Source organism: Cladophialophora carrionii, assembly GCF_000365165.1.
Source record: "Cladophialophora carrionii CBS 160.54 unplaced genomic scaffold supercont1.5, whole genome shotgun sequence".
In the NCBI taxonomy this organism is placed as follows: Eukaryota; Fungi; Ascomycota; class Eurotiomycetes; order Chaetothyriales; family Herpotrichiellaceae; genus Cladophialophora; species Cladophialophora carrionii.
In genome coordinates, this window is record NW_008481830.1 from 431,156 (window position 1) to 458,403 (window position 27,248).

General features: G+C 54.9%; 11 protein-coding genes across 11 annotated transcripts; 8 read left to right on the top strand and 3 right to left on the bottom strand.

The window, feature by feature from the left end:
- Nucleotides 1-268: 268 nt before the first annotated feature.
- Nucleotides 269-2,251, top strand: G647_05978 (uncharacterized protein; the record flags this gene model as incomplete). The annotated part of the gene is made up of 1 exon (XM_008730303.1): nt 269-2,251. One exon carries the CDS (start codon nt 269-271, stop codon nt 2,249-2,251), a length of 1,983 nt encoding a protein of 660 aa, XP_008728525.1.
- Nucleotides 2,252-2,735: 484 nt separating this feature from the next.
- G647_05979 (uncharacterized protein) lies at nt 2,736-4,370 on the top strand (the record flags this gene model as incomplete). The annotated part of the gene is made up of 1 exon (XM_008730304.1): nt 2,736-4,370. The coding sequence occupies one exon, from the start codon at nt 2,736-2,738 to the stop codon at nt 4,368-4,370; it is 1,635 nt and encodes a 544-aa protein (XP_008728526.1).
- A 1,499-nt stretch (nt 4,371-5,869) lies between these two features.
- G647_05980 (uncharacterized protein) lies at nt 5,870-7,954 on the bottom strand (the record flags this gene model as incomplete). The annotated part of the gene is made up of 1 exon (XM_008730305.1): nt 5,870-7,954. One exon carries the CDS (start codon nt 7,952-7,954, stop codon nt 5,870-5,872), a length of 2,085 nt encoding a protein of 694 aa, XP_008728527.1.
- Nucleotides 7,955-8,528: 574 nt separating this feature from the next.
- On the top strand, nt 8,529-10,439 carry G647_05981 (uncharacterized protein; the record flags this gene model as incomplete). Its single annotated transcript, XM_008730306.1, has 2 exons — nt 8,529-8,710; nt 8,759-10,439. 2 exons carry the CDS (start codon nt 8,529-8,531, stop codon nt 10,437-10,439), a joined length of 1,863 nt encoding a protein of 620 aa, XP_008728528.1.
- Nucleotides 10,440-12,172: 1,733 nt separating this feature from the next.
- G647_05982 (uncharacterized protein) lies at nt 12,173-13,286 on the top strand (the record flags this gene model as incomplete). The annotated part of the gene is made up of 2 exons (XM_008730307.1): nt 12,173-13,010; nt 13,066-13,286. The coding sequence occupies 2 exons, from the start codon at nt 12,173-12,175 to the stop codon at nt 13,284-13,286; spliced, it is 1,059 nt and encodes a 352-aa protein (XP_008728529.1).
- Nucleotides 13,287-14,973: 1,687 nt separating this feature from the next.
- Nucleotides 14,974-15,795, top strand: G647_05983 (uncharacterized protein; the record flags this gene model as incomplete). The annotated part of the gene is made up of 1 exon (XM_008730308.1): nt 14,974-15,795. One exon carries the CDS (start codon nt 14,974-14,976, stop codon nt 15,793-15,795), a length of 822 nt encoding a protein of 273 aa, XP_008728530.1.
- Nucleotides 15,796-16,906: 1,111 nt separating this feature from the next.
- G647_05984 (uncharacterized protein) lies at nt 16,907-17,866 on the top strand (the record flags this gene model as incomplete). The annotated part of the gene is made up of 1 exon (XM_008730309.1): nt 16,907-17,866. The coding sequence occupies one exon, from the start codon at nt 16,907-16,909 to the stop codon at nt 17,864-17,866; it is 960 nt and encodes a 319-aa protein (XP_008728531.1).
- A 1,352-nt stretch (nt 17,867-19,218) lies between these two features.
- G647_05985 (uncharacterized protein) lies at nt 19,219-20,612 on the bottom strand (the record flags this gene model as incomplete). The annotated part of the gene is made up of 2 exons (XM_008730310.1): nt 19,219-20,402; nt 20,474-20,612. 2 exons carry the CDS (start codon nt 20,610-20,612, stop codon nt 19,219-19,221), a joined length of 1,323 nt encoding a protein of 440 aa, XP_008728532.1.
- Nucleotides 20,613-21,039: 427 nt separating this feature from the next.
- G647_05986 (uncharacterized protein) lies at nt 21,040-22,323 on the top strand (the record flags this gene model as incomplete). The annotated part of the gene is made up of 1 exon (XM_008730311.1): nt 21,040-22,323. The coding sequence occupies one exon, from the start codon at nt 21,040-21,042 to the stop codon at nt 22,321-22,323; it is 1,284 nt and encodes a 427-aa protein (XP_008728533.1).
- Nucleotides 22,324-22,342: 19 nt separating this feature from the next.
- On the bottom strand, nt 22,343-23,490 carry G647_05987 (uncharacterized protein; the record flags this gene model as incomplete). The annotated part of the gene is made up of 8 exons (XM_008730312.1): nt 22,343-22,365; nt 22,441-22,519; nt 22,568-22,630; nt 22,700-22,840; nt 22,889-22,996; nt 23,043-23,192; nt 23,250-23,394; nt 23,447-23,490. The coding sequence occupies 8 exons, from the start codon at nt 23,488-23,490 to the stop codon at nt 22,343-22,345; spliced, it is 753 nt and encodes a 250-aa protein (XP_008728534.1).
- A 918-nt stretch (nt 23,491-24,408) lies between these two features.
- G647_05988 (uncharacterized protein) lies at nt 24,409-26,607 on the top strand (the record flags this gene model as incomplete). Its single annotated transcript, XM_008730313.1, has 2 exons — nt 24,409-24,508; nt 24,557-26,607. 2 exons carry the CDS (start codon nt 24,409-24,411, stop codon nt 26,605-26,607), a joined length of 2,151 nt encoding a protein of 716 aa, XP_008728535.1.
- Between the last annotated feature and the right edge of the window lie 641 nt (nt 26,608-27,248).

Here is a 27,248-nt window from a genome sequence, read left to right on the forward strand (position 1 = left end):
TCATGCATTGACACTATTCCCATTCCCGGCCGTCATCCAATGGAATTACAAAGGTGCCCTTCAAAATACGGTTTAGTTCTAGGGGAACGTCCATACCTCTGCGCCTCGCGTCTAGGCCCTTGGGCTCTGGGTGTGCGATAGCTTCCATTGCAATCGAACTGCTCAGGTAAGGATTTGGAAATCATTATAGAACGTCCTTTCGGTCTTCCCGACCTTTCACCATGGGCTGCATCATTCAAAACAGTTTCCCGACACCATTTCCGGCAAGATGGCTGCAAGTATTACTCTCGTGTATCAGCATTCTGTGGTGGACGACATTGCCTACCACCGTTACCAGCAGTCCATGTCGAAGGACAAGCGTTCGTCGAATCAGCCGGCGCCCTTCAAGGGTGAATTCTCCTTTGTCAATAAGGACGCTGGCAATATCGACTCGAAAGACCACAATGCTGCCGTATCGTGGCATGTCATGAACCGCTACGAGAGGTGGAAGAAGCAGGAGCAGGCGAAGCAGCTGCGCGCTTCGGCCAACGTGCCCGTGGGGCCTCTGTCGCCTCCTTCACAGCAGCCTCCCCGGATCCCTACTCCGCGACAGCAGCCACAACCATCTCGGCCACGAGGACAGTCGGTACGTCGAGTTTCCATTGACAATCCTAACAAGAGAGCTCGGTTGACCAGCGAGTCCCAGCCGCCAACAGTACCACCGGCGACTCCTTTTGGGTTTGATCCATGGATGGTCGAGCAGCCGCTCCAGCTTGGCTACCCTGGCATCGGCTCCGCTCAGGCGGCTGGGGGCAGCGGAGTACAGACATCAGCTATTTCGACCCCTTCCACACAATCAAGTATCATGGAAGATGACCCAACAGCCATTCTCAACTCGATCAATCGGGCGCTGGATCCCACCGCAAACTCGTTCGACTCATCTGCTTTTTCCATGACTCCGCTCGTCAACAGCCTTATCAGTTTTGCTTACGAGGTCTTCATTCCTCAGTCCTGGCCGAAGGAATCCGAAAAGAGTCAGAATTCCTACGAGATTGCCAGGAGTTGGGATGATGCGGTTCTGATCAATCAGGACACCTGCTATGCTAACGCCTATCTGAGTCTTCTGACAGCCGCCATGGGAGCACTGACCGAGGATGACACCCTTACTTACCATTCGCGATACTTCCAAGGACAAGCCATGACCGAATTGAGGCAGCGAGTGGCACGACCCGGTCCCCAAGACCTGATCACGCTCAAGGCCGTCTTGAAGCTCTTCTCATCGGAAACTCTTGTGGACAATACCTCTGTTGCGCGGATGCATCTCAAAATGCTCCGCAACCTCGTCAACGCGGCCGGAGGCGTCATTCTCATGGACGCCTGGTTCCGCGAAGACCTTCTGTCATGCGACTGCTATTTCGCATTGAAATACGATACACGCCCGCTGTTTCCGGCTTCCGAGTGGACTCCAGGGCCACTGAGTCAACCATGGAAGGCACGGCTGCTGTCGGCAGGGATCTTCGGAGACCATGCGGCGAGCGTTGACCCGCTGATCGAACATGCCGTCATGAAAGCAGTTGTGACTGACTTGCGAGAGCTCTTTAAAGCGCACGAGTATACTCAAGCCCATGACGTGCCCGGCGACGATCAACTCCTTCGATGGCAACAGCTACGCAAGTTCGATTGCATTTCACGATTGGCGGATCACGATTGCAACTTGGCGATATACCCCCATCTGTTTCTGCGACCACTGACGCAGGCTTACACTTGTGCCGCCACGGGGTTGATGGCGGCGATGGTGCTTGGGACACCGGAACCCGTGCGCTTCGGGCTCAAATTGCTCGCGGACTTACGCCAAAAGCTGGTCGAAAGTGACTCTGAGGGCGCTGCTGCTGAACATCGGCGACTTCGGCTGTGGGCACTGTATGTGGGTTCACTCGCCGAAAAGGTCCACCCTGTCAGCGCAGCTGAACAAGACTGGTTCGCGAGCAAGTACCGAGTCCACGCGGAGAGCATGGGTGTACCGGAGTGGGAGGACACGAAGAAGGTGGTCCGGCAATTCCTGTTTTCAGAAAAGCTCCATCAAGAGATCGAGTCGGGGCGCGCGCATCGGGTGATGGATGTCAGGCAAGGGCTCTACACATCCTCCGGTTGCAGCTGGCGAGAGCCGTTGCTGGACACGAATCTTCTCCTCGGCGAACCCGAGGAGGACATTAGCGGGTCAGGCGCCGGCTCGGTATCGGTCGCTGCAGGGAAACGGAGAGCGGACGATTGACGAGGAAGCTGCTCAGGCTGTCACAACCATACAGCAGGTAGAAAAGCCGTGAGAATCTGTGCGCTTTGGTTTGTGCTGCATTGTCAAAGGAAGTTCCGATAATCAACCAGAAGGCGTTTGTGCACTTGCATTAGCTCCGGTGTTAGTTGACGAGCTGCATGTTGAACGCAGCTCGTGGTTGGTCGGCACCAATTTCCCAATGTAGACTAGTACAATGCGAAGGTACAGGAGGAAGGGGTCGATCCCTGTATGCATGAAGTTGAAGGATTCGAGTCTGTCCACCAGCACTGCGGTGTGAAGGTTTTGAGTGACGCATGGGAATTGGTGGTGTTGTACGCAGTACGAGTACGACGACCAACAAGTGAAAGCGTACTTCGTACTTCGTACTCGTACTCGTCTTAGCCGCGCTCTACCTTCTACTTTAGGATACTGCAATGCTTGGCGTGTCGAGTCAAGCTGCTTGTTTTGTGCCATCTCGAGAGCCATGTTCAGTCTCACGAGAGCTTCGTCCACGAAGACTGCTTTGTCCGGTTCAATGCGAGTAGCCCCGCGGCTGCTCTCGACTCTCGCAAAATGGAGGACATGTAGTCAAGCAACCTTCTCACTCCCTCTTGTCTCGCTCGCCCAGCGTCGAGCAGTACATGATCGTGCGCAGCCAGCGTCCTCTGCCTCATGGAACCTTGAAGAGCTATGGCGCGTCTCGAAAGCGTCTGGGCCTCTTGTTTTCCATTTGCCCTCGGATGATCCGTACCTCAACCTCTCAATAGAGCACTACCTGCTCACCAAATCCTCTCCAGAATCCCACATTCTGTTGTTCTACACCAATCGACCGTGTGTAGTTATCGGTCGCAACCAGAACCCTTGGCTCGAGACGGATTTGAAGAGAGTACAGGAAGGCCTTGACCCTGACGAGCAGGAGGTGTCGGAGGCGCGGGGAAGAGCGCCTGCTGGGGAACAACGATGGACACCGGGTAGACACCTGAGGGATCGTCCGGCAGGCACCGTACCGGTCGACCTCGTGCGCCGTCGCAGTGGAGGTGGCACCGTCTTCCACGATGCTGGCAACCTCAACTACTCGATCATTGTTCCAAACACGAGGTCCTTCACTCGACGCAAACATGCTGAGATGGTGGTGCAAGCGCTGCGGACCCTGAACACCCCTGCGCACAAGTGGCTCTCGTCCGAAAGCCAAAGAAGCGACTTCCCCAAAGTCCGGGTCAACGAGCGCAATGACATTGTCATGCAGCGACCAAACGAGGCCGAATGGTTGAAAGTCAGCGGCAGCGCGTACAAGCTGACCAGAGGTCGGGCCCTGCATCACGGCACACTGCTCTACTCCAGCCCGTACATCCACCGTATTTCCGACCTGCTGAGAAGCCCCGGTCGCGACTTTATCACGGCGCATGGCGTCGAAAGCGTGCGCAGCAAAGTTGGAAACCTCGCTTACACGGCGAGCCGGCATATGCGGAACAATATCCGAAAGGACATCACCGAGGCCATCGTACAGCAATTCTGGACCATGTATGGAACCGGCCAGCTCCGCGAACCCGGCATCAATGAGATCATACTCTCCGCACCGGCCTCGTTCGAGGACCTGGAAGAGCAGAACCCCTGGCTCGCACAGGGTGTGCAAGAACTTGTATCGCCAAGCTGGATATTCGAGCAGACCCCCAAGTTCGACTTTAGGAGCGGCATGCTCGACAACCACGAGGTCGACCTCCACGCCGATAAAGGAGCAATAAGGTCCATCGGGTTGAAAAGTCCCGTCCCTGGATTAGCGGATAACCCCGACGGATCGGTGTGGAGGCAGCGGAGAAAGATCTTTGGCAAGACAGCGGCACATCACGGCGCCAGCGACAGCGACAGCGACGAGAACGTCAAGCTCTATCAGGTGCAAGACTGGCAGGCTTTGCTGAGGGTGGCCACCTCGAGCGCGGAAAGGCAGACCCATGAGAAAACCACAGAGTCCGTGAAGCAAGGGAAGGATGGAAGCGAGCACGCGGATGTGCGCGTGAACGTCAGTGAGGGTGTGGGGGAATGTGTTCCGGACATGTTGGTGCAGAGACTCAAAGCAGTCTTCCCTCCGTACAGACCAGCAAGGAAGAATGATTTACTGTAGATACCTATTGACTATGCATGGCTAGTCCTCTCACGGGCTTCCTGAATGCGATACGGAGTACCTCGTAGCAGACAGCGACGACCGAGAAGCGTGGCGCATTGGCGGCACATTATAAGACAAGAAAAATACAAACAATGCCCATGCATGATCCCGCCTCATTCCTCCAGACTTTCCTCGCTCCATTCACAAACATGCAGAGAATAGTAAACCAATCAATTAAACGAGTATGTACTCTGTGTATTCGCCAAAGTCCTGCATGTACTCCGTACATGGCGTGATACCGATCCTGATCCTGGTCCTGATTCTGGTCATGCATGTACATGGTGTGGTCCTGATTCTGGTCATGCATGTACATGGCGTGGTCCTGAGGGCTGATCCTGTTCCTAATCCAATTCCTGTCCTGTGACCCAATAATAAACACACATCCGTCCGTCAATCATGTCGATGCCGATGCCGATGCCGATATTTGGGTTGGCGGCTTAGTGGCAGTGTGCTATAGTTAGTTATATGCAGGCGCCCGTTGGTGTTGTCCCTTATCCGCCCGCCCTCCAGCCTCTCTGTGCCATCGCACTCATCCCACGGTTTCTCGCTCTGGCTCTTACGCGGCTCTTTCCGCTACAGGACAGTAGATGGATGATACGCAGATCCACGTGCAACCACGTGCACCCACTGCGAAACAGTATCTGCATCGAACCCGTTCAACGGCACGGAGGAGGACAACACATACGAGTACGTCGCATCACGGTCGACACGCGACCTAGAGTCCCTGCAACATACGGATAATTTGAGCTTAGCTTCGCTCGCATTTCTTCGCCTCGTGTTTTGACGTGGGTGCGGTGCAGTGGCGGCTCTCGAGTCCTGGTTCCTTGAAATGAAGCGCCTGGTTGACTGCCTGCTTGCCTGCTTGCCTGCTTGCCTGCTTGCCTGCTTGCCTGCTTGCCTGCTTGCCTGCTTGCCTGCTTGCCTGCTTGCATGGGTGAACTGGAACCAGGCGAGGACGCGATGAAGAGCAAGAGGGAGTGGGCAGATCCTGAGTGGGTCGTGGATCTGAGATGAGCTGAGCAAAGCTAAGCTGATCATGGCTAAGCTGATCTGATACAATATGCATGAGGCGAGGCACCCACGCGGCGAAGCGAGGTCCAGTCAGGTGCTGTGCATAGGGCCTCGGCGCACACAGTATGTACGTACTGCGTGCTGTGTACCTTCTTGGTAGTCGCATCGGTACTGGTAACGGGAGATCCGCGACAACGTGTGGACCTTTCCCCCTGTTCCTTTCGTATGTTGTGCGTCTGGTTTGGTTGGAGCCGGAGTCCCGACGGACATCGGACCACCGCCGGGGCTCAATTTTCACGCGCGCGGTCCCCCTTGTCTGTGGTCTTTGACGAGGGTCAATGCACATTTATCTTCGGTAGACATCCCACATGTGCGCTTTTTCATCGTGCCCTTTCTCCCTCTCCCTCGCCCCCTCTATTTGAGTCATACTCCCCATATGCAGGAGGTCAAGCCATCCCGAAAACTAGGTCGTGGGCACCGCTGCTGACGGCATTAGGGTCGAACAAGTCCCACCCTGCGACAAATCCTTCAGCACTCGCGCTCCTTGTGTCGCTGACGCTGAATTCCTCCCAGTTCAAGGTTCCGACATCAAACGTGGGGAGACCATCTCCTTCATAGCCGGAGCGGCTGCCGAAGCGCAGTTTATCGAGCTGCGCCGGGCCGGGGTAGAGCATGCGCGTGAGTTCGGCGTCTTGCGCCGGACCAAACGACGATAGAGAAGGCGGTCGATTCGAGAAGACGGATTCAAGCAGCGGGCCAAGGAGCCGCTCGTACACGCCTGCATAGTTCGAGACTTCGTTCCAGCCCTGGGCGGCCAGGGCCAGAAAATTCGCCGTGAAGACCTTGGTCATTTCGAAGATCTGCTGGGCGTTGAATCTGGCCGAGATGGTGTCAAAGCCGTGTCTCAGACAGAACAACACAACCATGCTATTCTCGAGTACGTGGTGCGCGATCAACCAGCTCCGTCGGTAAAAGCCTGTGAGGATGTGATCTCGAAGGGACTTGGCGCTCGAGCAGGCCGCTTCGAACGCCACCATGAGGCTCCGGGGTCCGGGAAGCGGCACTCTGGGACTCGGCCGATGCAGGTTCGTCAGTCCATGGGCGAGCGTGAATTCAGTGAGTTCATGCCCGTCATTGTAGTCTTCGTACCACGCCTGCAGGCGGCGCTCCATGCTGACGAGCCAATCCTCCCAACTTTGCCCGTGTTCCAACGGCTTGCCTTGGAAGTGCACCTCGGTCATGGCGGACTGGAGTCGACGAAACTGGATCCAGCGGAGATTGTGGGTCTTTGTTTCTGCGCCCGTGGCGTCGATGCCGTTGGGATGGATGTGTCGATCGTCCAGGACAGAGGGGAAGTGCGCGTCGATGCTCTGATCGGGAATGGAAAGCGGGCGTTGCAAAGCTGAGCAGATGGCACGGTCAAAGTTGTATGCACACCAGAAGAGGCGGCGACGGAGGTCAAGCGTCAATTGGTCGAATTGTAGCGCCTCTGGGGGTTCGCGGTGCAGGCCGAGTTCGAGGCACGCGCGCATTGCCGCACCAGTCAACATCCACACGTTTGCGAGGCGAGGATTGATCGATGCGTATTGTAGGACCAACAGCGTGACTTGTATGCCTGCTAGATCAGAGGGGATTTTGGCCTTGTCGGATAAGTGCTGGAGGCCTTCTTCGAAGAGCGAGCCGGAGAAGACCATGTGTTTCGCTTCGTGGCCCGTCCGGGCGCTGCCCAGCGTGGCGGAGATGGAGAGCATGAGGTAGACAATGAGGAAATCGAACGAGGGGGCCACAGAGCGGTGCTTTTCTGGCAGTTCCTGTAGGGTTCTGACGACTTTATCGAGCTGCTGCCAGAGGGACGGGGCGTGCAGGACCGGGTAGATAGGGTACACTCGCGTCATGTATTTCTTGATGAGACTCCGCAGAATCGCTGTCGGGATCGATTTGAGCATGGCGCAGCTGACCTCGTGGTTGGCGCGCGAGATCGATCTCCGGCGTGCTTCTCTCGGTGACCCTGATGCGATGGCTGTAGACGGTGTCAGGCTCATTCGGACCCGTGAGATGAGGTCGGTGATTCCGGGGCCCGTGGGCAGGATGGCAAATATCATGGCCTGTAGTTCGCCGCAGGTCATGACCTCGTCGCGGATGGTGTCTCGCGGGGCGGTTGAGGTTGCGAGGATGTCGGTGTTGAGGCTCAGCTTGGGCGTGTCGGGCTTGGTGGCGGGCAGGTCAATTATCGGTAGAGCCGCATCATCGATGGGCACGCCGTCGTTCGTGGGCATCCCAGCGAGAATGTCCGAGGCGTTGAGCTCTTCCAGGTGGCCATTGCGCGCGAGTTCTCCTTCCACCTTGGCGATCTCGGCCTCGAGATGCTGGACGATGCTCCGCGGGATGTTGGGATCCTGGTCCTTCGAGCTGAACCCCGTGCACTCCGACTTTGCGGCGATGCATTGGCCGCAGGGGATTGCGCGGTCGCACTTGATTTTGCGTCTGCGACAGCGGGCACAGGACAGCACGGAACGGCGGCACTCGCTCATAATGGCGGTTGATCAGCCCGTCATGGCATCACATCAAACAATCAGACTCGGTCCTCCAGTGTGAAGGAGCGCAGGAACCAAGTGAGGATGAAGATACAGCGGCAATCAGCAGCCGACGGCTACGGTTGTATTGCGTGCTCCCAGCTGCCGGAATAAGAAAGAGAGATGAGACGGCCGGTGCGGTATCGACGTGCTGGATCTTTGTTGGAGCAATTAATTAATTTCGCAGTCTGCAATTCGCTTTGGCCTTATCGCTGCAACCCCGCCACCTGCTCGCCTATCCCTCTTCGTCCTTCGTACAGAAGGGCGCGGGCAGCGGGCAGTGGGCAGCGGGCAGCGGGCGCCACTCCTCCTCCTCCTCCTCTTCCTCGCCCTCGGCTATTCATTTCCACCTGCATTCTCCTCTCGAGGCCACGGTGATGCTACGAGTGAAGTTGGAAAAGAGATCTGGGACTTGAGATACTCGTCTTCCAAGCTTTGGCTGCAAGGCTGCGTCACGGAAGCGCACATGTCCTTGTCTATACACGCCTTGGATCCCCCGTAAAACGGACTTGGTCTGTCGGGATCGCACACGATGGACTTCGACCACACGACCATCTCCGAAGCAGATCTGACGCGCCTGCTGCCCACCTGTCAAAGGTGCCGCCGCCTGAGGAGGAAGTGTGACACGAACCTGCCTGCCTGCCGCCTGTGTCTCAAGGGCAAAGCTGAATGTACCTTTTTCGACCATGCCTTGCAACAGACCCTCCCGCGAAGGTGAGTGGGATGCACTGTGTCGCGGCGACTGGACTGACCGGGAGAAAGCTATGTGCACTCGCTCTTGACGCGTCTCAGCCGGCTACGAGCTGTCCAGGCCTCAGTGAACGGGGACGTGGTGCCCTTGACTCCCTTCCAGCCGCCTCATCATGAGAGGAACACTTCAATCTCATCCGCCAACCTCGACCCTCCGCCCAACGACTGGGGGACATACACAAGCGACCTATCGTTTGACAAGCACTTCATCATCGAACATGCAAATCCGACGTGTTGGCAGTTTCTCGGCAGCAGCTCACCATACGCCTTGGTGGTTGAGGTCCTCGTGCACGCCCAGGCGAAGCTGGGCCCCATGGTCCATCATCCCGACTATGCCGGTCCCGAGTTCTGGCTCAATGCGCAGAGCACCGAAGTCGCCGAGCCTCTGCAGCCGCGCGCCACTCCATCTCGAGCCGAGATACAGATGCTCATCGGTCTGTACATGTCCACCACGAACGTCATGATGAGCTTTTTCGACTCGGAAGACATGACCTACGAGATCGATACCTACCTCCGCCATCATGGCTCGAATGTCAAATATCTCACCGGAAAGGAGGCACACCAGTTCTTCCGGGTTGCCATGATCTGTGCCATCGCTTCGGCGAACAAGGCACGGCATCATTCTGTTTACGATACCGAGTCGATGGCCTATTACACCGAAGGGCTGCAATGCGTAGAGGAGGTCACGTCCGACGTGTCTTGTGATGCCCTCCAGGCACTGCTGCTCTTGATACTCTTCACTCTCTTCCAACCCCGCAAAGGCGATCTCTGGAAATTGCTGGATTTTGCCTGTCGACTGAGCGTGGAGCTCAACTATCATACCGAACCCAACGACGAGTACGAAGACGAGAAGAGTCGGAGGAAACGCCGCGGCATTTTCTGGGGCCTGTACTGCATCGAGCGAACCATGGGTCAACACCTTGGTCGACCCTCGGACTTGACTGAAGAGATCATCACCGCAGAGTATCCCGCCGCCATTAACGAGGCTAGCATGGCAGACCCAGAGAAACTCCAGAGTATCCTCACATCCCACTATTACAGACTGACTTATCTCCGCTCGGAAATCTTCCGAGAACTATACCTGCCGGCGCTGGCTCCTAGTCTACCTCGGATGTGGTATGAGCAGAGTGTTGAGTCAATGTTGGCGTGGCGGCGAGAACTCCAGTTCCTTGAGAGCAATGTGGGCATGGGCAGCATGACTTGCGATATGGGATTCGACACATCAATCTGCTTCCTATTTCAGCCTCTGTTGTTGCGAGCACTGGCGGCCACCAGGGAACCCATGCTTGGCCCGGAAATCACCGAGGTCATCCCTCGAGAAAGCTACCATTCAGCTGTCAAAGTGGTTGACTTCTACAACAAAATCTTCCGCGGCGCCGAGGGAACCGTTTGGGGCATGTATCCAATCACCATAATCTCGGCCCACTATATTCATCAAGCCACTATCACCATCATGGCACATTGCTTGCTGGCGATTGATGGGCGCCTGCCGGTGGTGAGCTTCTCCCGCGAGCTCAGTGGTGAGGCGGAAGGCCCGGTGGACTTCAATGGTATCCATGAGATATCGGGCACATGCTTGATTTTGCTGAATACGCTTTCCAAAAAGTGGGCAGGGATGGTCGGTATCCTGGACATCTACAAGAGTCTGCAGGCCAAGGTGCTGCCCATCATGATGCGGAGCGGGCTCGGTTGATCACCGATTCTGACCGACGCACGCCTCTGTCACTGTCGGAAATTCAAGGTTGGGGGCAAAAGGCAACCTCCCCAAGGGCGGAGCTCCTTGTGTCCTATCGCCACTTGAAGCTTCGATAACCATCAAGCTGACTCAAACCCTTGAACGTTTAGCTGGGGCAGTAAAATGCGTCAATTGTTTCCACGCTGGGCGCGACGGTCTCCAACATGGCGAATATCTGACCGCCAGCCTTTGCTGTTGGTCGTGCTCCCTGATCATGGGCCCTTGTTGAATTGGATAACTGGACAAAGCGCAAAGCAGATGGAAATGAGTTGGTGGGAAGTTTTGTGTCGTCGGGTGAGCCCATGTTCACAGTGACGTGACGAGACTGTGTCAAGCTCACAGCGCGCCGAGAGACAAGTTTTCACGATCCTGGATCATCCATCAGACAATGCCCATCATGGTCTGTTACAAACACCAACATCTGCAAGAGCTCGTTTGAGTCGCTAAGACCATGTTTTCACTTGGTGTTTGCCATTCTGGAACAAATCATGGAAAGGAGACCGTCAAACAAAGAGCATTCACACCATCAATGGGACAAACAGGAACAGAATATCCCACAACCATTGTCCATCTCAACGGCGCCAGGCCCGCGAGATATACCTAGCCAAACAACGTGTCTTTGCTGAGAGACAAACAGTCCACCTGTTGGATCCTTGGGAAAGACATGAACAAGGTTCTATCACTCTCAAACCTCGACATCCAGGGGAGACGTGGAAAGCATAAATGTAACCATCCAAGCACACGTTGAATTCGCATCCCGGAGTTCCATCCGTTTCAACGCCGGAGAAGTATAACGATCGCAAGGGTCAGGGTAGCTGGACCAGAGAGAGCATTCAAGCAAGCCCGGTTTCCATCAGTCTTCCAACCCAAACAGAGCGACAGGCACACCACTTGGTCGAGATGGGGTTCGCTAGGCGGATAACAAGTACGTTGCTCGGCGCGTACACACCGTTCCGCCACAGCACTAACGAGGACCACCAGGAACAAGCAGTTGCAACGGCAAGAAATCACTTGCACCTTTCGGGATCACAATGAGCGGCCCGCCACTCGTACAGCCATGTCCAGCCTGGATGGCAGCAACGTCAACTAGTCAACCACGGAAACTGATTACCGCTGGATCCAAAAGAACGCGCGCCACCTCACCTCCACAATTAACGACGATGGGAGAGGACAGAGCCACGCGTAAAGGCACCGTGGTGCGCTTCACACTGAAGGCCGGCAAAGCTGTGAAGGCGGAGGTAGTGGGTTGAACAAGACGGAGACGTTGTGTACATCATGATAGTATGGGGTTTATTGAGCGTGCTGTCGCGATACAGATGTCCTTCCCATTTATTGCAGCTACTGTGCAGAGTACTCTTATCTTTGTTCTGTACGGAGTACGGAGGACATCCAGTGTCTTGCCCAAGCTGCATTATTTTCTGGGGGAAGTCTAGGCGCACCGAAAAATTGTTCCAGGTGTGGGGTTGAGCCTGGCGCCGCCCCGAAGATCACGACCCGATCGAGTCTTGTGCTCGTGCTCGTGCCCCGTTCAGCAAAACCAGACCCTCAAGCTCCAGCTCGATTTCAACTTTGCAAGCTCCCCCCTCTCACCTAGCCTCTCAGCCTCTGCACACGCGGCTGCTTCTCTACTCTTCCTCCGAAAATTATGTGCTGAACAAAAGATCTCTCGTTGCACCACCAAGCGCCGCATGATGGCCACCCTTGTTACTGCCCTCATCGCTCCCAGCACCTATGACATCCCCCTCACCACGCGCGAAGCCCTCTCCGGCATATTCGGCTCCATCTCGCTCGCGTGCTGGATCTTCCTCCTCGTGCCCCAGCTGATCGAGAACTACCGAAACTCCAGCGCCGAAGCCATCTCGCTGGCCTTTATTTTCGTGTGGTTCCTGGGCGATATCGCGAACCTTGCGGGCGCGCTGTGGGCGGGGCTGGTGCCCGTCGTCGTTGCGATCGGGGTCTACTTCTGCATTGCCGATGGGGTGCTGATTGGGCAATGCTTGTATTATGGGCTGAGAAACAAGAGGAGGGAAGGCAAGGCATTGCTGCGCCGGGAGTCCCTAGTCGGGAGTTCGAGTTCTGCGGCGCAAGGAGACGGGCACGCACAGGTCCGCCAGTCCGAGGAGGACAGCCACGAAGAGCAACCGCTGCTCAAGCGCTCGAGGACTAACAGTATGACGATCCCCGGGTCTATGGATCGCAGGCGGAGCAGTGCCAGCCTGCGACGGAGGAGGAGCAGCCTCGCTGCGCAGAACGATCACCTGGCCAAGATCCTTGAGGAGCGCGACGCATCCGGCACGACGCTGTGGTTCAAGAATGCTATGAGTGTCATTGCCATTGGGGTCATCGGGACTGCTGGGTGGGCGCTCGCCTATGAGTCCGGGGCCTGGAAACCTTCGCCCATGTCCACGGGGACCGAGGGCGAAGCTATGCCTGCCGGCGCATTGGTGCTGGGATATTTCAGTGCCGTGGCGTACCTGGGTGCGAGAATCCCTCAGATCATCAAGAATGCGAGGGATCGAAGTTGCGAAGGTAAGTCCTGTCACGTTCGTCCCGCTGTACTGCATAGCCGCTTACACGTTGCCAGGCCTATCCCTCCTTTTCTTCATCCTGTCTCTGATGGGGAATCTCACGTACGGGGCGGGTATTCTCTGCCATTCCACCGAGCGTCAGTACGTCCTGAAGAACTTGCCCTGGCTGATTGGCAGTCTGGGCACAATGGTTGAGGACGTCACTATCTTCGCTCAATTCCATATTTACAGCGCCCAAGGTGAGGAGGAGGCCAGGCCCGAGCACGCTGTGATCTGACAAAAAACCCGCCGTGGGCCATGCATGATTATGCTGTATCATCAATGCAATGTAATGGGATGTCTGTTTGATCTCCCGAGTAGCCAGGCGCATGTGCAATTCCGATTTGTGAGATAGGAACTCTCCCTTTGGAAGGGAGGAAGATTGTGCCTGTTTTTACAAAAGTCTCCTCCACCGACACCACGCGGTCATTTTTCATCCAGGCTACGTAGCAAGCGGGTCCCACGACCTTTTGATCAAGTGAGCTGGTGGTGCGGAGGAGGGAGGACACCTATGCTGGAATCATCAATAGCACAACATGGGACAAGCGACAAGCGCGAACAATTGGAATTTGAACGCCATTCGCATGGATCTGAGTAAGACGGCAAGATACGTATTGGTCGCGTCCGTATCGGATGCGAAGAGCGCTGGATCTGCAAGAAATCCCCGATTCCGAGTAATCCGTGGTCGATGCTGATGTTAGCCAGCACTCGTACCGAACACGACCAGATGACCTTTCTTAATAATGGACAAGTACGGACAACGTCTGACTTGTAATCGTCCTCGGAAAGCATGCACCGAGAGATCTCACAGGTTTCAGGCATGGGTCCTCCATACGCCCGCATCGAACGCCACCAGATGGTGTTGCATGTGGCCCAACGCATAGACGAGAATGGCGTCGGTAACGCATGTCGTTTCGAGAAGACTTTGCGAACTGCGTCCTGTAATAGCGCCAATACCAGCGATCGCGTGCCGGGGAGGGGTCGTACTCGCAGGCGTCTTTCACACGATGCTAAGGTTGCATTACACCGGGACTGTGTGCACCCTTGCAACGCATCCAATGAATGAATTCCTCCGATCTCATGCATAGGCATATGCTAATGCACGGAGCGGAACAGATACGAGTACATTAAGTGTCAGGCGGAGACGCTGCCGCACCTAAAACTGCGACTCGGGCAAAGGGGAAGATCTTCTCGAAGCATGGATAGATAGTCATTCACCGCGCGGCCCGAACAGAAAGAAGCCAGAGTTAAAGAGCGGCTGATCAACGTCAATAAAGTCGTCAATTGGTGCTGTCTTACAACTGAGTCTGGAGAAGAAACTGGCGATTTGGCTGCATGGGGCCCGCACTGGCCCGTCCCCAAAGCCCAAAGGTCCCCTTGAAACGGGCGCTCGGGATTGGTTCAACGCCTAAACTGTACTGTGCCACGGGCTGTCTTCGTGTCCCTTGCACCTGAAGTGCGCCAATATTATTGCCGCTGCATCCCGCCCAGCAGATTGGCGTTTGCACTTTCTGGTCATTCTCTGCACTTCTCTTGCTTTGCAACCTTCTGACACACTTCACGGCTTTCCACCTTTCTCTTTTCAGTCTCACTTCTTCGGTTGAAATCTGAGGATCCTGTTTTCCTTTCATCTCTCGCTTTGTTCCCTTCTTTGTCTTATCAAAACCCTTTTTTTCACCCACTCCCCACCGTCACCGGCGTCTACGCCGTAACAACATAACCAAAATCCGCGACACGTGCGTACTTTCTCGACCGTTGCCGAGATTGGCCCTTCGTTTCGCTCCGACTTGCGCTTCCCTTCCCATCAGACAACAAACCTTTTCTCGAAAGAGAGACACACACTCTCCCGTTGACACTCGCTTGAGGGTGTAGTCGATCGATCATTGACCTCCGACTCGAGGCACTTTCCTCAGAACATCCTCACAATGCGGTCACTCGCTCTTCTCCTATTCGGCATGCTGAGCGCATCAGTCGTTTCCGCCGACCCACTAGACGATGCCATAGCACTGTTCAAGCGTCAGAGCGTGTCGTTGACCACAGGAGGTTCGAGCTCGTCCACCGACTCTGCCACTGGTTCAGGCACTGCCACGCCGACCGACGGCGATGACGACGACGACGACACAACTACTTCTGTTACCGTAACAAGCGATACCACATCCGAAAGCACCATCACTACTTCCTCCACCATTACTGTTCCGCCCACCTCGTCCCAATCCGTCACTATCATCACGACGACATCTACACATACTCCTACGAGTTCATCTGCAAGCATCAGCTCCTCCGATGACTCAACATCCACAGTCACGAGCACGCTCACTCCATCAAGAACCCTGATTACGAGCAGCTCGGTCTCCGAAGTGGTCACCACGATCACAAGCGTCAGCGCAGGCAGCACCGTCCATCTTACGAGCACAAGCAGCAGCGTCATCCCCTTCACGACCAGCGTCGATCCTGCTTCACTGACCAGTAACGGAGACAAGGGTGGTAGCTCTGGACTCAGCGACACAGCCAAGGCTACCATTGGAGGTGTGGTTGGTGGTGTCGGTGGTGCTCTATTGCTCGCCGGTCTGGCTTACACTGCGTGGAGGATCTGGGGCAAGAAGAAGAATCTCCATGATGACGATCTCTACGACCCCAACAATAACCAGGACAAGCTCAGTGGTACCACGGCCGACTCTACGCCTTTCCGTTCAACATTGGATCAGTACCATTCGCCAGGCCCTGTCAACACCGCCTCTAACTTCTGAGGCATGCTTGGCCACTGCCTTGACGATCCTTATGAGAAATCTTGTGTTGTGATATTAGCGGAAACCGAGCATCATCAATCAAATCATTGCAGCGAATCCCAATCCCGGAGCTACCCGGAAGAAGAGGTGCAGTGGGCATCTCAAGAGAATCTTGAACGGTGTTAGAGCAGACGCGTAATTGTGCAGGTCAGCACCATCATCAGAAGTCCCATCTTGTTCGATTTGTACATAAGCCAAATGAAAAGGGAAGTGGTGCTGAAGGGCTGGATGCCTCAAGTGCATTGGCATAGGTAGTAGAGAGACAAATTTCATTTCCTTTCATGTACTCCGTGCTTCCGAGTGCATCACGGGGACACGAGGTTTGTAGAGCCAGACTGCGTACGGAGTATCTGCATAAATACCTGCTTTCCACATGCGAACGTCGTCATAAAGTGCTCTAGGCAGTAACGCGTTCACCTGTACGGAGTACGCCGGTGTGGCCGGTCCACGTCAGCGCCGGATGCAGAGATTATGTCGAGAGCACCACGTGACCACTTAACCCGGATTAGGCTAGCTCGTCCGTCCCCCAGAACACGGTCGCGCTTTTACCACGCACGCGTCATCGAGAGCCGTTTTGAACTCTACTTACCTTAGACAGTGCCCGTTACCTATTACTCAGTACACCGTACGGAGTACACAGTACAGCACTCGAAGCTGCAGCACAGAGTACGTACTCCGTACTTGTAGAAGCACAAAGCTCCGGAAGCAACAACCAGCAGCCAGTTGCATATCCACGCATTTCGGATCAGAATTCAAGCCGAGAAGGATGTTCTTTCTCTCGTCACCAACACCAGCACCAGCGCCAGCGCCAGCGTCAGCGTTAGAGCCTCAAGCACTACCGAACCCGTTCTCATCCCCAGTCACTACAAGACAATACGTCCCTCGCTCGACTTGTACGAACTCGCACACGAAAGAATACGCCCCTCCTCGCTCGACTTTGACGGACTCGTGCGCGCGTGGAAATAGCTATTGCTCCACCAAAGCCTACAATCGAGGATATTACACCCCGCACGCCCCGTCGCCTCTGCGGCTCGAGAGCTCGCCGCTGCGCACCGCCCGGAATGCGAATTTAATGTCGAGTCCTACGCGGAGTAGTGGGTCGAAGGCGAAGAGCGCGGGTGGTGGTGGTCTTCTGTTGAGTTCGAGCCCGCCCAGGTGTGCAGTGGATGGAGTGGATGAGAATTGGATCACCGACGAGGCTGATGGGGATGGTAGATCATTGGGACAATCTGGATTTGATAATCCCACGCACGCAACGCCAGTGGGGAAGCTGAACTTCTCGATGGGAGAAAGAGGGTCGTCGAGTTTTGTCACATCACCACCTGATTCGGATCCTCATCCGCAGGCGACCCGCGCCGCTGTCCCTGCAGCTGCATTTTCCTCACCGTTTGGGTCGTCGTTCTCATTCGCGGCCCCGCAGCCCTCGAGCGCGTCGCAGTGGGAACTGCGCTCGCGTGAATCCTCACCCTCGACCCGCCTCGCGACTCAAACGACGAGGAATCGAGAGGAGCGCAAGTCAAGGTTCCTGGATCGCATACGGCGGAGAAGAGACGACCAGCGAAGTGAACTGGTTGGAGACCAAGTTCTTCGTATGGACTTTGTGAGAGAGCGGAGAGGGTGGGAAGAGCAGATGGCGCGACGGGCTGCCTTTGAGGCGGGCGTCGAGATTGAGGAGGAAGAAGCAGAAGATATCGCAGACATGCAGGATGACACCCGGTTCAGAGACCAAGAGATGAGTCCGACGGAAGAATACGACGATCTGGTAAGGGAATATGAGAACGGGTACGATAACGAGTACGAGCGCGAGCATGGGTTTGACCGACAAGGCGAAATGATGCCCGAAGACGAGTTCGAGTTCCCCGTCGACGATGCCGACGATGAAGAGTACGAGCGCTTGTTCCGAGAGATGGAGATTCTGGGCCAGCAAAGCGTGTCTCAACTGCGGGATATCACGGCTCAGGAACAGCAGCATCCGTCCCAGCAGGGCATGGAGCAGCGTAGTGGTGGCGATGATGCCATGGACATTTCGTGAATGAGCCGGGTGCATCCATCACTTCTATTGACGTCAATGTCCATGTCTTTGTGCGCAGAGGGACACGGCTGTGCAATTGAGCTGGAAGGCATACTATGCCATACTGTGTATGGCCACTGTGCTGGGGAGACCGGGTGGAGAGCCATGCTTGCTCTGCTACAGTACCAGGTACTGTACCTAGGTCCTCTCCATACCGCTCAGTCCATCGTGTGTCAAAGGCGTGTCATATGTGCGGACTTTAGTCTCTGACGTGCGGAGTGTACAAGTACAGGTACAGTGTGTGCTGTGCTATGCTGTGCGGTGCGGTACTAAAGACATGGGTTAATGATTCATGGATCCATGCCCTCCCGCCAATATTCCCTTTTCCTTTCATTGAAGCGAATGTGATGTGATGTGATGTGATGTGATGTGATGTGATGTGATCTGATCTGATCGGTCTGGTCTGATCTGATATGAACGCAAACCATGGTGTCTGGTGTCTTGACATTGAAACCACCACCGCCCAAGTACTTCGTACCTCGTACCAGGTACCACGTCTTACCTTCTTACCTTACCTTACCTAGGTACAGTAGGTATCTTCCTGCCCAGCATACACGGTCGAAAGCACCAGCACCAGCACCACCAGCAGGGTCTCGTCTCATCTCATAGTCATGGCAAATCACGATCCATACGTGCTTCGTTAACAAGCTAGCTGGCCATGTTTACATCTTGTCATGTCATGTACGGAGTAGGGGTTCATGCTATGTTGTGATATCTACAGTTCCCAGATACAGGTACCTGGGGTCTTAGACATGCCATGGACTAATTATCTCTAAAATTAAGCAAGCTCACGAACGTCCATTGCCGCTAGTCATCTGGCTGGGACTACGGGTACCGAAGGTGAAGTACATGGCATGGAATGGAATGGCATGGATTGATGTGGTTCGTGAGTACGAAGTACTGTACTCGTATGGTGGCATCGTCAAATTATACTGAACCATGTCGTGTTATACTTGACCTCGACCTTGACCTTGCGAAGTCGTCTTCCTGTCGTGATGTACGGTTCTCATTTGCCTTGTTTTACGCTTCCCATCTGCTTTGTTATACGCTTCTCATCTGCCTTGTTTTACGCTTCTCGTCCGCCTTGTTTACGCTTCTCGCCCGTCCGTCCGCTCGTGGTGTCATATGCTCCTCGTCCGCCATATTGGAGACGGCTCTCGTCTGATGTCTCCGTCACTCAAGCGTGGCAAGTCCGTTACTGAGTCACTGTAGGTGTATACTTCGCTCCACTCCCAGCTTCGACACGATTGATGACATGATCGAGACATTCACCCATCCACACACATCAACGCGCCGCTTAGGCCCTCGCGCCCTCACTGCGTAGGACAACCCTCCTCTGGGCCCTCTCCGCCGGCACCTGCGCTGCCACCGCCAAGCAATCCACCCATTCCCACGCCGGGAAACGGATTCGCGACCAGTTCTTCGGGAGGAGCGCCCTCGGCCTGCATCTCCTGCATCTTCTCCCAGATGAATTCCCTGCACTTGGGGTCCTCGTCCGAGTAGCTCGGCTCTTCGAACTTGGCGACAATATCGCCCACGATCTTGTGCTGGCGTGTGAACCTGTCAAAGTCGGCGGGCGACAGTTTCGATGCCTTGCTACTCCCACCGCTCTTTGACTTTTGTTTCGGCACCTTCGGGTCATTGGCTTCCAGGTAGTCAGGGAACTTCTGCGCCAGTTCCTTCATGGGCTCGTACAACATCTCCTTGTTGGTCAACTGTTCCATCATGGAGAGGAACATCTTTGAGAGATCCCCTTCGGAGGCATCCCCAGAATCGGAATCCAGGGACCGGAGAAGATCGGCGAGGAGGTCCTCCTCCGATTTCTGCTGCGTCGCGGTTGTGGTGGCGCTGGTGGCTGCGGCGGAGGATTCCGACATGCGGGCCATGGTGCGGCGGATAGTGTCTTCGAAGGAGGTTGACGGTTGTTTCGGTGCTGTCTTGGAGGAAGAGGAGGGAGATGAACTCGCGGGGCGGTCTTCTTTTGCGGGTCGTGATGAAGTCTCGGGGCTTGTGGATTCGGATGCTTTAGATCTCAACGCCGGTTTGCTGTCGCCCTTGCTCTCACTCTCACGACGGTCGTGTTCGTCGTGCGCCAGGTCGGAAACTTTGGAGCCAGCGTCTTCGCCCAGGATAGCTTTAAGCAGGTCCTCTGGCTGAATGCCCTCTGCTTCCATCTTTTGCGTGAATTCCTCCAATTCGCGACCCATCTTGGCGATATCTTCCGGTGTGGCTGCGCTGGCGGCGGGGTCCAGACTCATCTTCGACATGACGGAGGACATCTCGGCGGTGAGGCGCGCCATGAAGGCGTCTTCAGACTCGTTTTCATGGGGTCCGGACGGCAATGGTATGTCTGGTGGGAGAGCTGCTTCTGAGCCGGGTCTACCTGGACCGGAGGAGGAAGGCGTGGGTTCTGAGGGCTCAGATCTCTGCTGTAGCTGCTGCTGCTGCTGCTGTTGCTGTTGGGTGGCCCTTGCTTCGGAAAACTGGTCGAGGACGTCTGGTTCACAAACATATTAATATGTGATTCTCATTGGCGCCGGTGCGGCTGGCTTGAGTCTGTAATCTTACCGTCGAGGTCGTCGAAATCGGGATCTGAGTCGTCGTCCTCAACTGCTGCTCCGGGAAGGTCCTGTGGTTGCGATTCTGCTGCGGCGGATTTCGACTCAGTGCCCGTGCTGGACTGCTTTGCGTCAGGGCGTTCAGCCATGTCTTCCACCTGCGCGCCCACGAACGGCACAAGGCTCTAAGATCAATAAGCCTCTGCGCAAATCTCGGGTTGGATTGCGAATTGGAATCGTTGGGGGACGCAGTATCAGACGGCCGTGTCCGTCAGAGAATTGTCATGTGGGATTAGCCGATCGAGGTAACAGTGCCAATATCACTTCGATATGCAGGACCGCAGATTGGCCCTCGTATTTGAACTGGGAAGCATCACCGTCACAGCGTATCGCCGTCAATCCGGCAGGCCGAGGCATGACGAAAGTCGTCGGGATTATTAGGACGTGGGGCATTTCTCAGCTTGGCCTGTGATTGGTCAACTCACAGCCTCGTCGCGTTCATGCCACTGCATTTTCCTGAAAACGTTACGAGTACCGCGTGGACACATATCTGATCTGTATTCTATCCCATAACGCATGAGGCGGTACCTTTTCCCAGTGGCGACATGCTCGCAGATTCGGTCTCGCACGTCCAGTTTCATCTTCAAGTCCAGGTTCGCCAGTCACCGTTTTTATAGCGAAGAGCCAGTGAGCGACGACCCCCTGAGGATTCTGTTTTGCGGCACAGACTCCTTCAGCACAGTCTCTTTAGAAGCCTTGCACGACCACTCGAAGACACCTGGGAGTGGTATCATTTCAATCGATGTGGTCACAAGAACAGACAAGAGGGTGGGTCGAGGAAGGAGGCAACTTCGTGGGCCGGCCATCAAGCATGTCGCGGAGAAACGTGGTCTGGCTGTGCACCAGATCGATACATTTACCGGCTGGCAGCCTCCCACTTTCGGCGACACTAAGAAGGATCCATGCAACCTGATCATTGCTGTCTCGTTCGGGCTCTTGATCCCGCCTCGAATTCTGGGCACTGCCAAATACGGTGGTCTCAACATTCACCCATCAATGCTCCCCGACCTGCGCGGTCCGGCACCTGTTGAATGGTCTATTCTGCTTGGGCGGAGGGATACGGGCGTATCGTTGCAGACGCTTCACCCTTCACGGTTCGACGAGGGATTGGTTCTGGATCAAACCCCACAGCCTGGCATAGGCATACCCAACCCAGATACAATTACCTCAAAAGAGCTTGAGGGTTACCTGGCTCGGATCAGTGCAGAAATGTTGGTCGACGCCATCAAGAACAAACTGTACATTCCACCGTACAATCCCATTCAGCCTGGCCAACACATCTCAAAGGAGGACTTGACCCATGCTCCAAAGATCAAGATGGAGTTCCGCGCCGTCGACTTTACACAACTTACCACAGTTGAGGTACTCAGGCGCAACCGAGCATGTGGACCTCTTCATGCCTTTGCAGACTCCAGTTCCGGACCGGGCCAGACACGTCGAATCAACCTCGACACGGCTATAAGAACTCTTGACGAAGGCGATATTCCTGAAGAAGTTCAAGCCGCAGCGCTATCGATCCCTGAAGCAGTTCCATACGCAATCGTTCGCTCACATAAAAACATCAATGAGAGTGACAAGCCATTGATCGTCAACACAAAAAGAGGTCACGATGAAGACAGTCGTCAGATTGTCATTCCCGAGGTCACTGTGGCTGCTATGGCGAGGGCTCCCGGTGCTGCAGCTGCTGCACGCGCTAAATTCTTCGCAAAGCCAGAATCCTTCGGACAGTTCACACTGTACCGCTTCTCGCACCCACTCACTGCGCAGCCAACGCCTCCCGAGGTTAACAGTGCCCGGTAGGTCCCAAAAAGACCCGGATCTATCGAAGGACAATGCCAGCATCTGGAGTTGTCAGCACCCAAATCCTCATCGCACGACAAACGCCAGACTGAGTATTATACAGAATCGGAGGCTTACCGACAATGATCTGCTGGCCGGTCATTGAGGTGTTCTTCGCAAGTGAGATGTATGCATCGACACAGTCATCCAGCAGAGTCTAGAACGTCAGTCCACGGGATGCATCTTCGTCTGGCGGAATACGGACCTCGTGTTTCAAAATTGCATTGTTCTTGATGGTGTTGATGCGCTCTTCGCTGTACCTTAAGCCCTGCCATATTGTCAACATCGAAGACGGTCTTCTCTCAACTCTCCCCCTTTCTCTTCGAGGGTTACATACCCACTCCGTGAGAAGGAGACCTGGCAGTACGGCATTGACTCTGATCTTCGGACCCTGCGTAGTGGCAAGGCATTTCATCAAATGCAGACCTGCTGCCTTGGTGACTGAGTAGCCCATGCTACTTCCACCTTGGCTGACTCCCTAGACCGCGTCAATATGCCTGGGTTGCACGCACCCCGGTCCACTTACCGCAATTGAGGACGAGATGATGAAAGCTCCTCCATCAGGGTTCGCGTTGAAGATGGGGACAGCTTGCTGCATCAGCACCAGGTGGGACATGACGTTGGTTGACCAGCACTTCGAAATCAGTAACAAGTTGGGTTTTCAAGGCTTGCAATCGTACCTTGTTCCACTCGTCATGAGTCAAGTCGTTCAGATCTCCAAAGGTGGTGAACCTGGTCCAGCCTGCGTTGTTGATAATGATATCGAGGCCTCCTAGTTGTTCAACGCTCTCCTTCACGAGACGGATGGTGTCTTCGACGACGCCAACATCCTGCGGAGCGCGATCAGACGATAATAGACTTAAACTTTAGAGGTGGCGTATCCTCACGGCTTGTATCACAGCAGTCTTGGCTCCCAATTCTTTACACTTGTCGGCCACTTGTTCGGCCCTGTCTTTGCTGCTCATGTAGTTAACAACAACGTTGGATCCTTCTGCGGCGAATTTCTCGCATAGCAGCGCTCCTAATCCCCTACTCTACCTGTCAGCAATGTCTTGTGGGGTTTACTGTCTATGCTTGCCTCGACCCTCCAGTCACCAGCACGTTTCGGCCTTTGAGAGAGTAGGGCATCTTCAGAAGGAACAGGAGGTTTGTTGATGCGGTAATGTCCACCGATAGCACAAGGATTCCAGCCTGCTCGACCGGATATATAGGTTGTTTGGGTTATGGAGTAGGATAGCAGACCCTTCAGTTATTAATCACGAGCTCACTTTGATGATGCGGGGCGGCAGAATGAAAGGGTACACGTACCGTGCTGGGTGAACCCACACTTTTCTCCCATTTCAAATTCGCTGACGCCGTGATTTGGCCGTCATATGCCGCGGTATGTATGGACTGGACCACAGTAGTTCCTCGCTTGCTGACGGATTCGTATATGATCACTATCATCATTTAGTGGGTGAGAGGCGGTGTATTCCGGTCTTAGCTATCTAGCGACAATGTCCTATAGCTAGGTTGATAACCGCAGATCACAACCATAGGCGAGTCCTGCCAGCGTCGCGACGTGGTCTGTGCGATGTGTAGCATATCTGACGAATGTGTGGCAGTCTAAGTGTAAGAGCCCGACCTGGAAGCTGTATTCGAGGGACAGATGCAAAAACACAAGACTCGACCCTCGACATGCGTTTTGCTACTCAAGCATGGCGGGTACAAGTTGCTGCTTCCCCGACCTGTTGTGATCTCGACGTCGACGCCTTTTCATGATGTCGCTGGCATTGCGCCTCTCAATGCTGGCAGCCTGCGCCTGCCGTACTTCAGCAGATGCTACTGACCGTGGTCGCTGCCGCCTTCCAACCCATCCTGCCCTCGATTGGCAACAAAGGAGGAACTGCTCTCTCCTGTATACTACTCTCATCATGCCACTCCTACCTGCGTTTCTCCCCTACCAGTCAGCTCTTTTGTTTTCCTTCCTGGGGAATCCGTGACCATGTCAGTCAGTTGTCGAGTACCAACGTGATCCTTTCATGACACGCCTGCACCCTGACAAGCATGGTGTCGAACACCCATACCCGCTCCAGGAGCAAGGGATCATTTTCGATTTTCTCCTTGGACACAATACGGTCTTTTAGTCGTGCTGGCTCACGACAGGGTAAGGAAACCTCGAGTGCGTACCATACCAGGACTAACCCGTGCTCAGCTTCAAGGATTCCGTCCAAGGACGAATTGCGGGCGGGTGCTGAGTCTAGTCTCTCGCATCGATGTGACCCGAACAATCAGCCACCTCCCACACCTGAACCAAGATCCGTCAACCATGGCGGGGAAGCATCTGTCGAGTCCAACTCACCAGGAAGAGTGAAGATCCAGCAGACACCCACGGCTCCTAGGGAACCGCAAAGATTCAACAGCATACGTCGACGAGCCCATCGGCTGCGTCCCAAGTCATGGCTGCCCTTCGCACGCCCGGTAGAACTAACCCCTTATCCCCGCAGCATTTCAACTCAGCTTCCCAAGACTGCCAGTACATCGACCGTTGCTCGCAGTGTCATCTCAGCTCCAATACTGACCAGCACCACCAATGTCTCCGTGGCTCGTGCCGAAGGGGTCCATTGCGGAGAGATATCAGATGCTGCTTTCTCTCAGTCTACATGGAACTCACAGGTGGGCTGGATCGCAACAGCCTGTCAAGATTCTGGAGACGGACATCAAGGTCCACCACCTGGGACTCCTGCCCTCTCACCACTCGTGGAGGATAAAGTCCACCGGCTTGCTGATGGGACTGCGTTGAAAAGAGGACGGATCTTGCGTCTCAGAAATGTCATCAGGAACAAGATCGTGACTGGACCCCAACGTACTCAGGCGGCAACCTCAAACACGCAGCAGATGGAGAAACAAGGTGGACAGACGAGGGTGGCTGACCAGCCAGCACTGATGCGAGGTTTATCGAGTCGTCGTGCGGAAACGATAAATCTCTACAAAGGGAAGATCAAAGGACTTACAGGCAATGCCCACATTCGACGCAGGTCTCTGAATACGACCAAGAGTATAGCAGAATCCAAAGTTGCCCAAGACCCGCCTCTGCTGGGCGACATCATAGACGTCCCCACGACAGATTGTGCTGCCGAACATAGCGACAACGATTCACCTTTTGGCTCTCTTACCAAATCCTTTGCTAGCGCGGTCGACAAACTCGACTTCTACTCCACGCTTCCACGCAACATGTCCTTCCTTCGTTCAAGGTCATCTCTCTTCAGCCTAAAGAAGGGAGACAAAGCCCTCGGTAGTCCGAAGGATGCAGGGCAACCTTTCCCACCCATCTCGCCATCAAAACCTGCACCTCCGGTCAGCCAACTGATAGCTGCGTCGTCTCGGGGAAAAGTGTCCACATTCTCGACTCTGGGAAGCAATGCAAGGCGTCGCCCACCAGTACCACAGCGGGGTGTACCGTCAGTTGCGAATACATCGAGTGGCAACCCCAAGCATAGCGCACTTGCTGCTGGCCGGTCTGTCTTGTCTCCGATAGTATTCTCGAATGAGAAGAATGGCTATGTAGCCTCTGCACCTGAACTCGAGGATTCTCAAGGTGTCAACCCCTTGAGGATGCATCCACCGGGTACCATGGCTGTTCCGCTGGCTGTTGCAAATCGAACGGTCCCGATCATGCCGGCAGACAGCAGTACTCCTCAAGCTGGTGCGCGGCCGCAGGCAGCGACTCCGGCAGCAGAGATTGACACCGACTCCGACTCTATCTCACTTGAGGATGCTCCAATATACTCGCCTTCACTCGGCGATCTCAGCCAGTACGCTCGTGATACACCTCGATCAGCCAAAGTTGCCCTCTCTGAAACCGGCAAAGCTCAGGTTGCAGCCCCAACACCAACCCGAAGTCCCATCAAGAACCGCAGCTCAGCCAAAGGACACTCCGGGTTGTTGAAGAAAAGTAGGAGTGGTGTCAGTTTATTCTCGAGATCCAAACCTGACAACAACTCGACGGTCACAGGCGGACCCTTGCACCAACGGGACGCGAATCAAAAACTGACCAATATTGCAGGAAACGTGGTTAAGAAGAGCAGGAGTTTGCACTTTGGAGGACTTTTCAGGAAGGATGAGCATACCGATTTGCAGCCGTCAGCGGTCCCAGCTTCTCCGTTCCAGCCGACAACGCCTTCCCCACTGAGAAAAGTGATGCGGTATGGTAGTCAGTCGACGGGAGGTGGCAGCTCTCCTACGGCATTGTCGGCGAGGAAGTAATTAGGGTTGGACGAAGTGTGGAGAGGGGCAAGGAAAAGGACGTGGAGGAAAACCTGCAGATGATGGTTGATCCAGGCAAACAGTTGCGTTGAGAAAGGGTTTCATGTAGAAGCTCCAACGCATATCCGGGACGTCGATACAGCTATCTAGCTTGGGCATTGATACCTTTGTACGGAGTATACTAAACAGGGGTTGCAGAAGAGGAGGAGGAAGAAGAAGAGATCGGGACGTTGCGGTGTGTGGAAAATGCAAAGCTGCGCGGCGTGGCTTGCATTGTGACTGCATGGGGGCGTTATGGAGCCTCGACGCTCGAGCGGATATCTAACTTGACAGCCATCGGTACGGAGCATGCTTGGGGTGTTTAGGTTCTTGCGCTCAAGCGTTGGAACATAGTTGCAACAGGGAAGGGTCCGATGATCATGCTATTTTGTTTTCAGAGAGAGCCAGTGCAGGGCTTGGTTTCAACTGTTTTTAAATGTGTACAATAGGTCGTAACAAATAGAGAAGGACGCCCACCAAAACGATATCGGAGCAGAGTGGTGATCAGGCCCACCGTCAAAGGCTTATGCAAGGGATGCATCATCCTGTCCCCAGCTCCTGCCCGGAGTCTGCGCGGATTGGGTAAAGCCAAGAATAGGGCA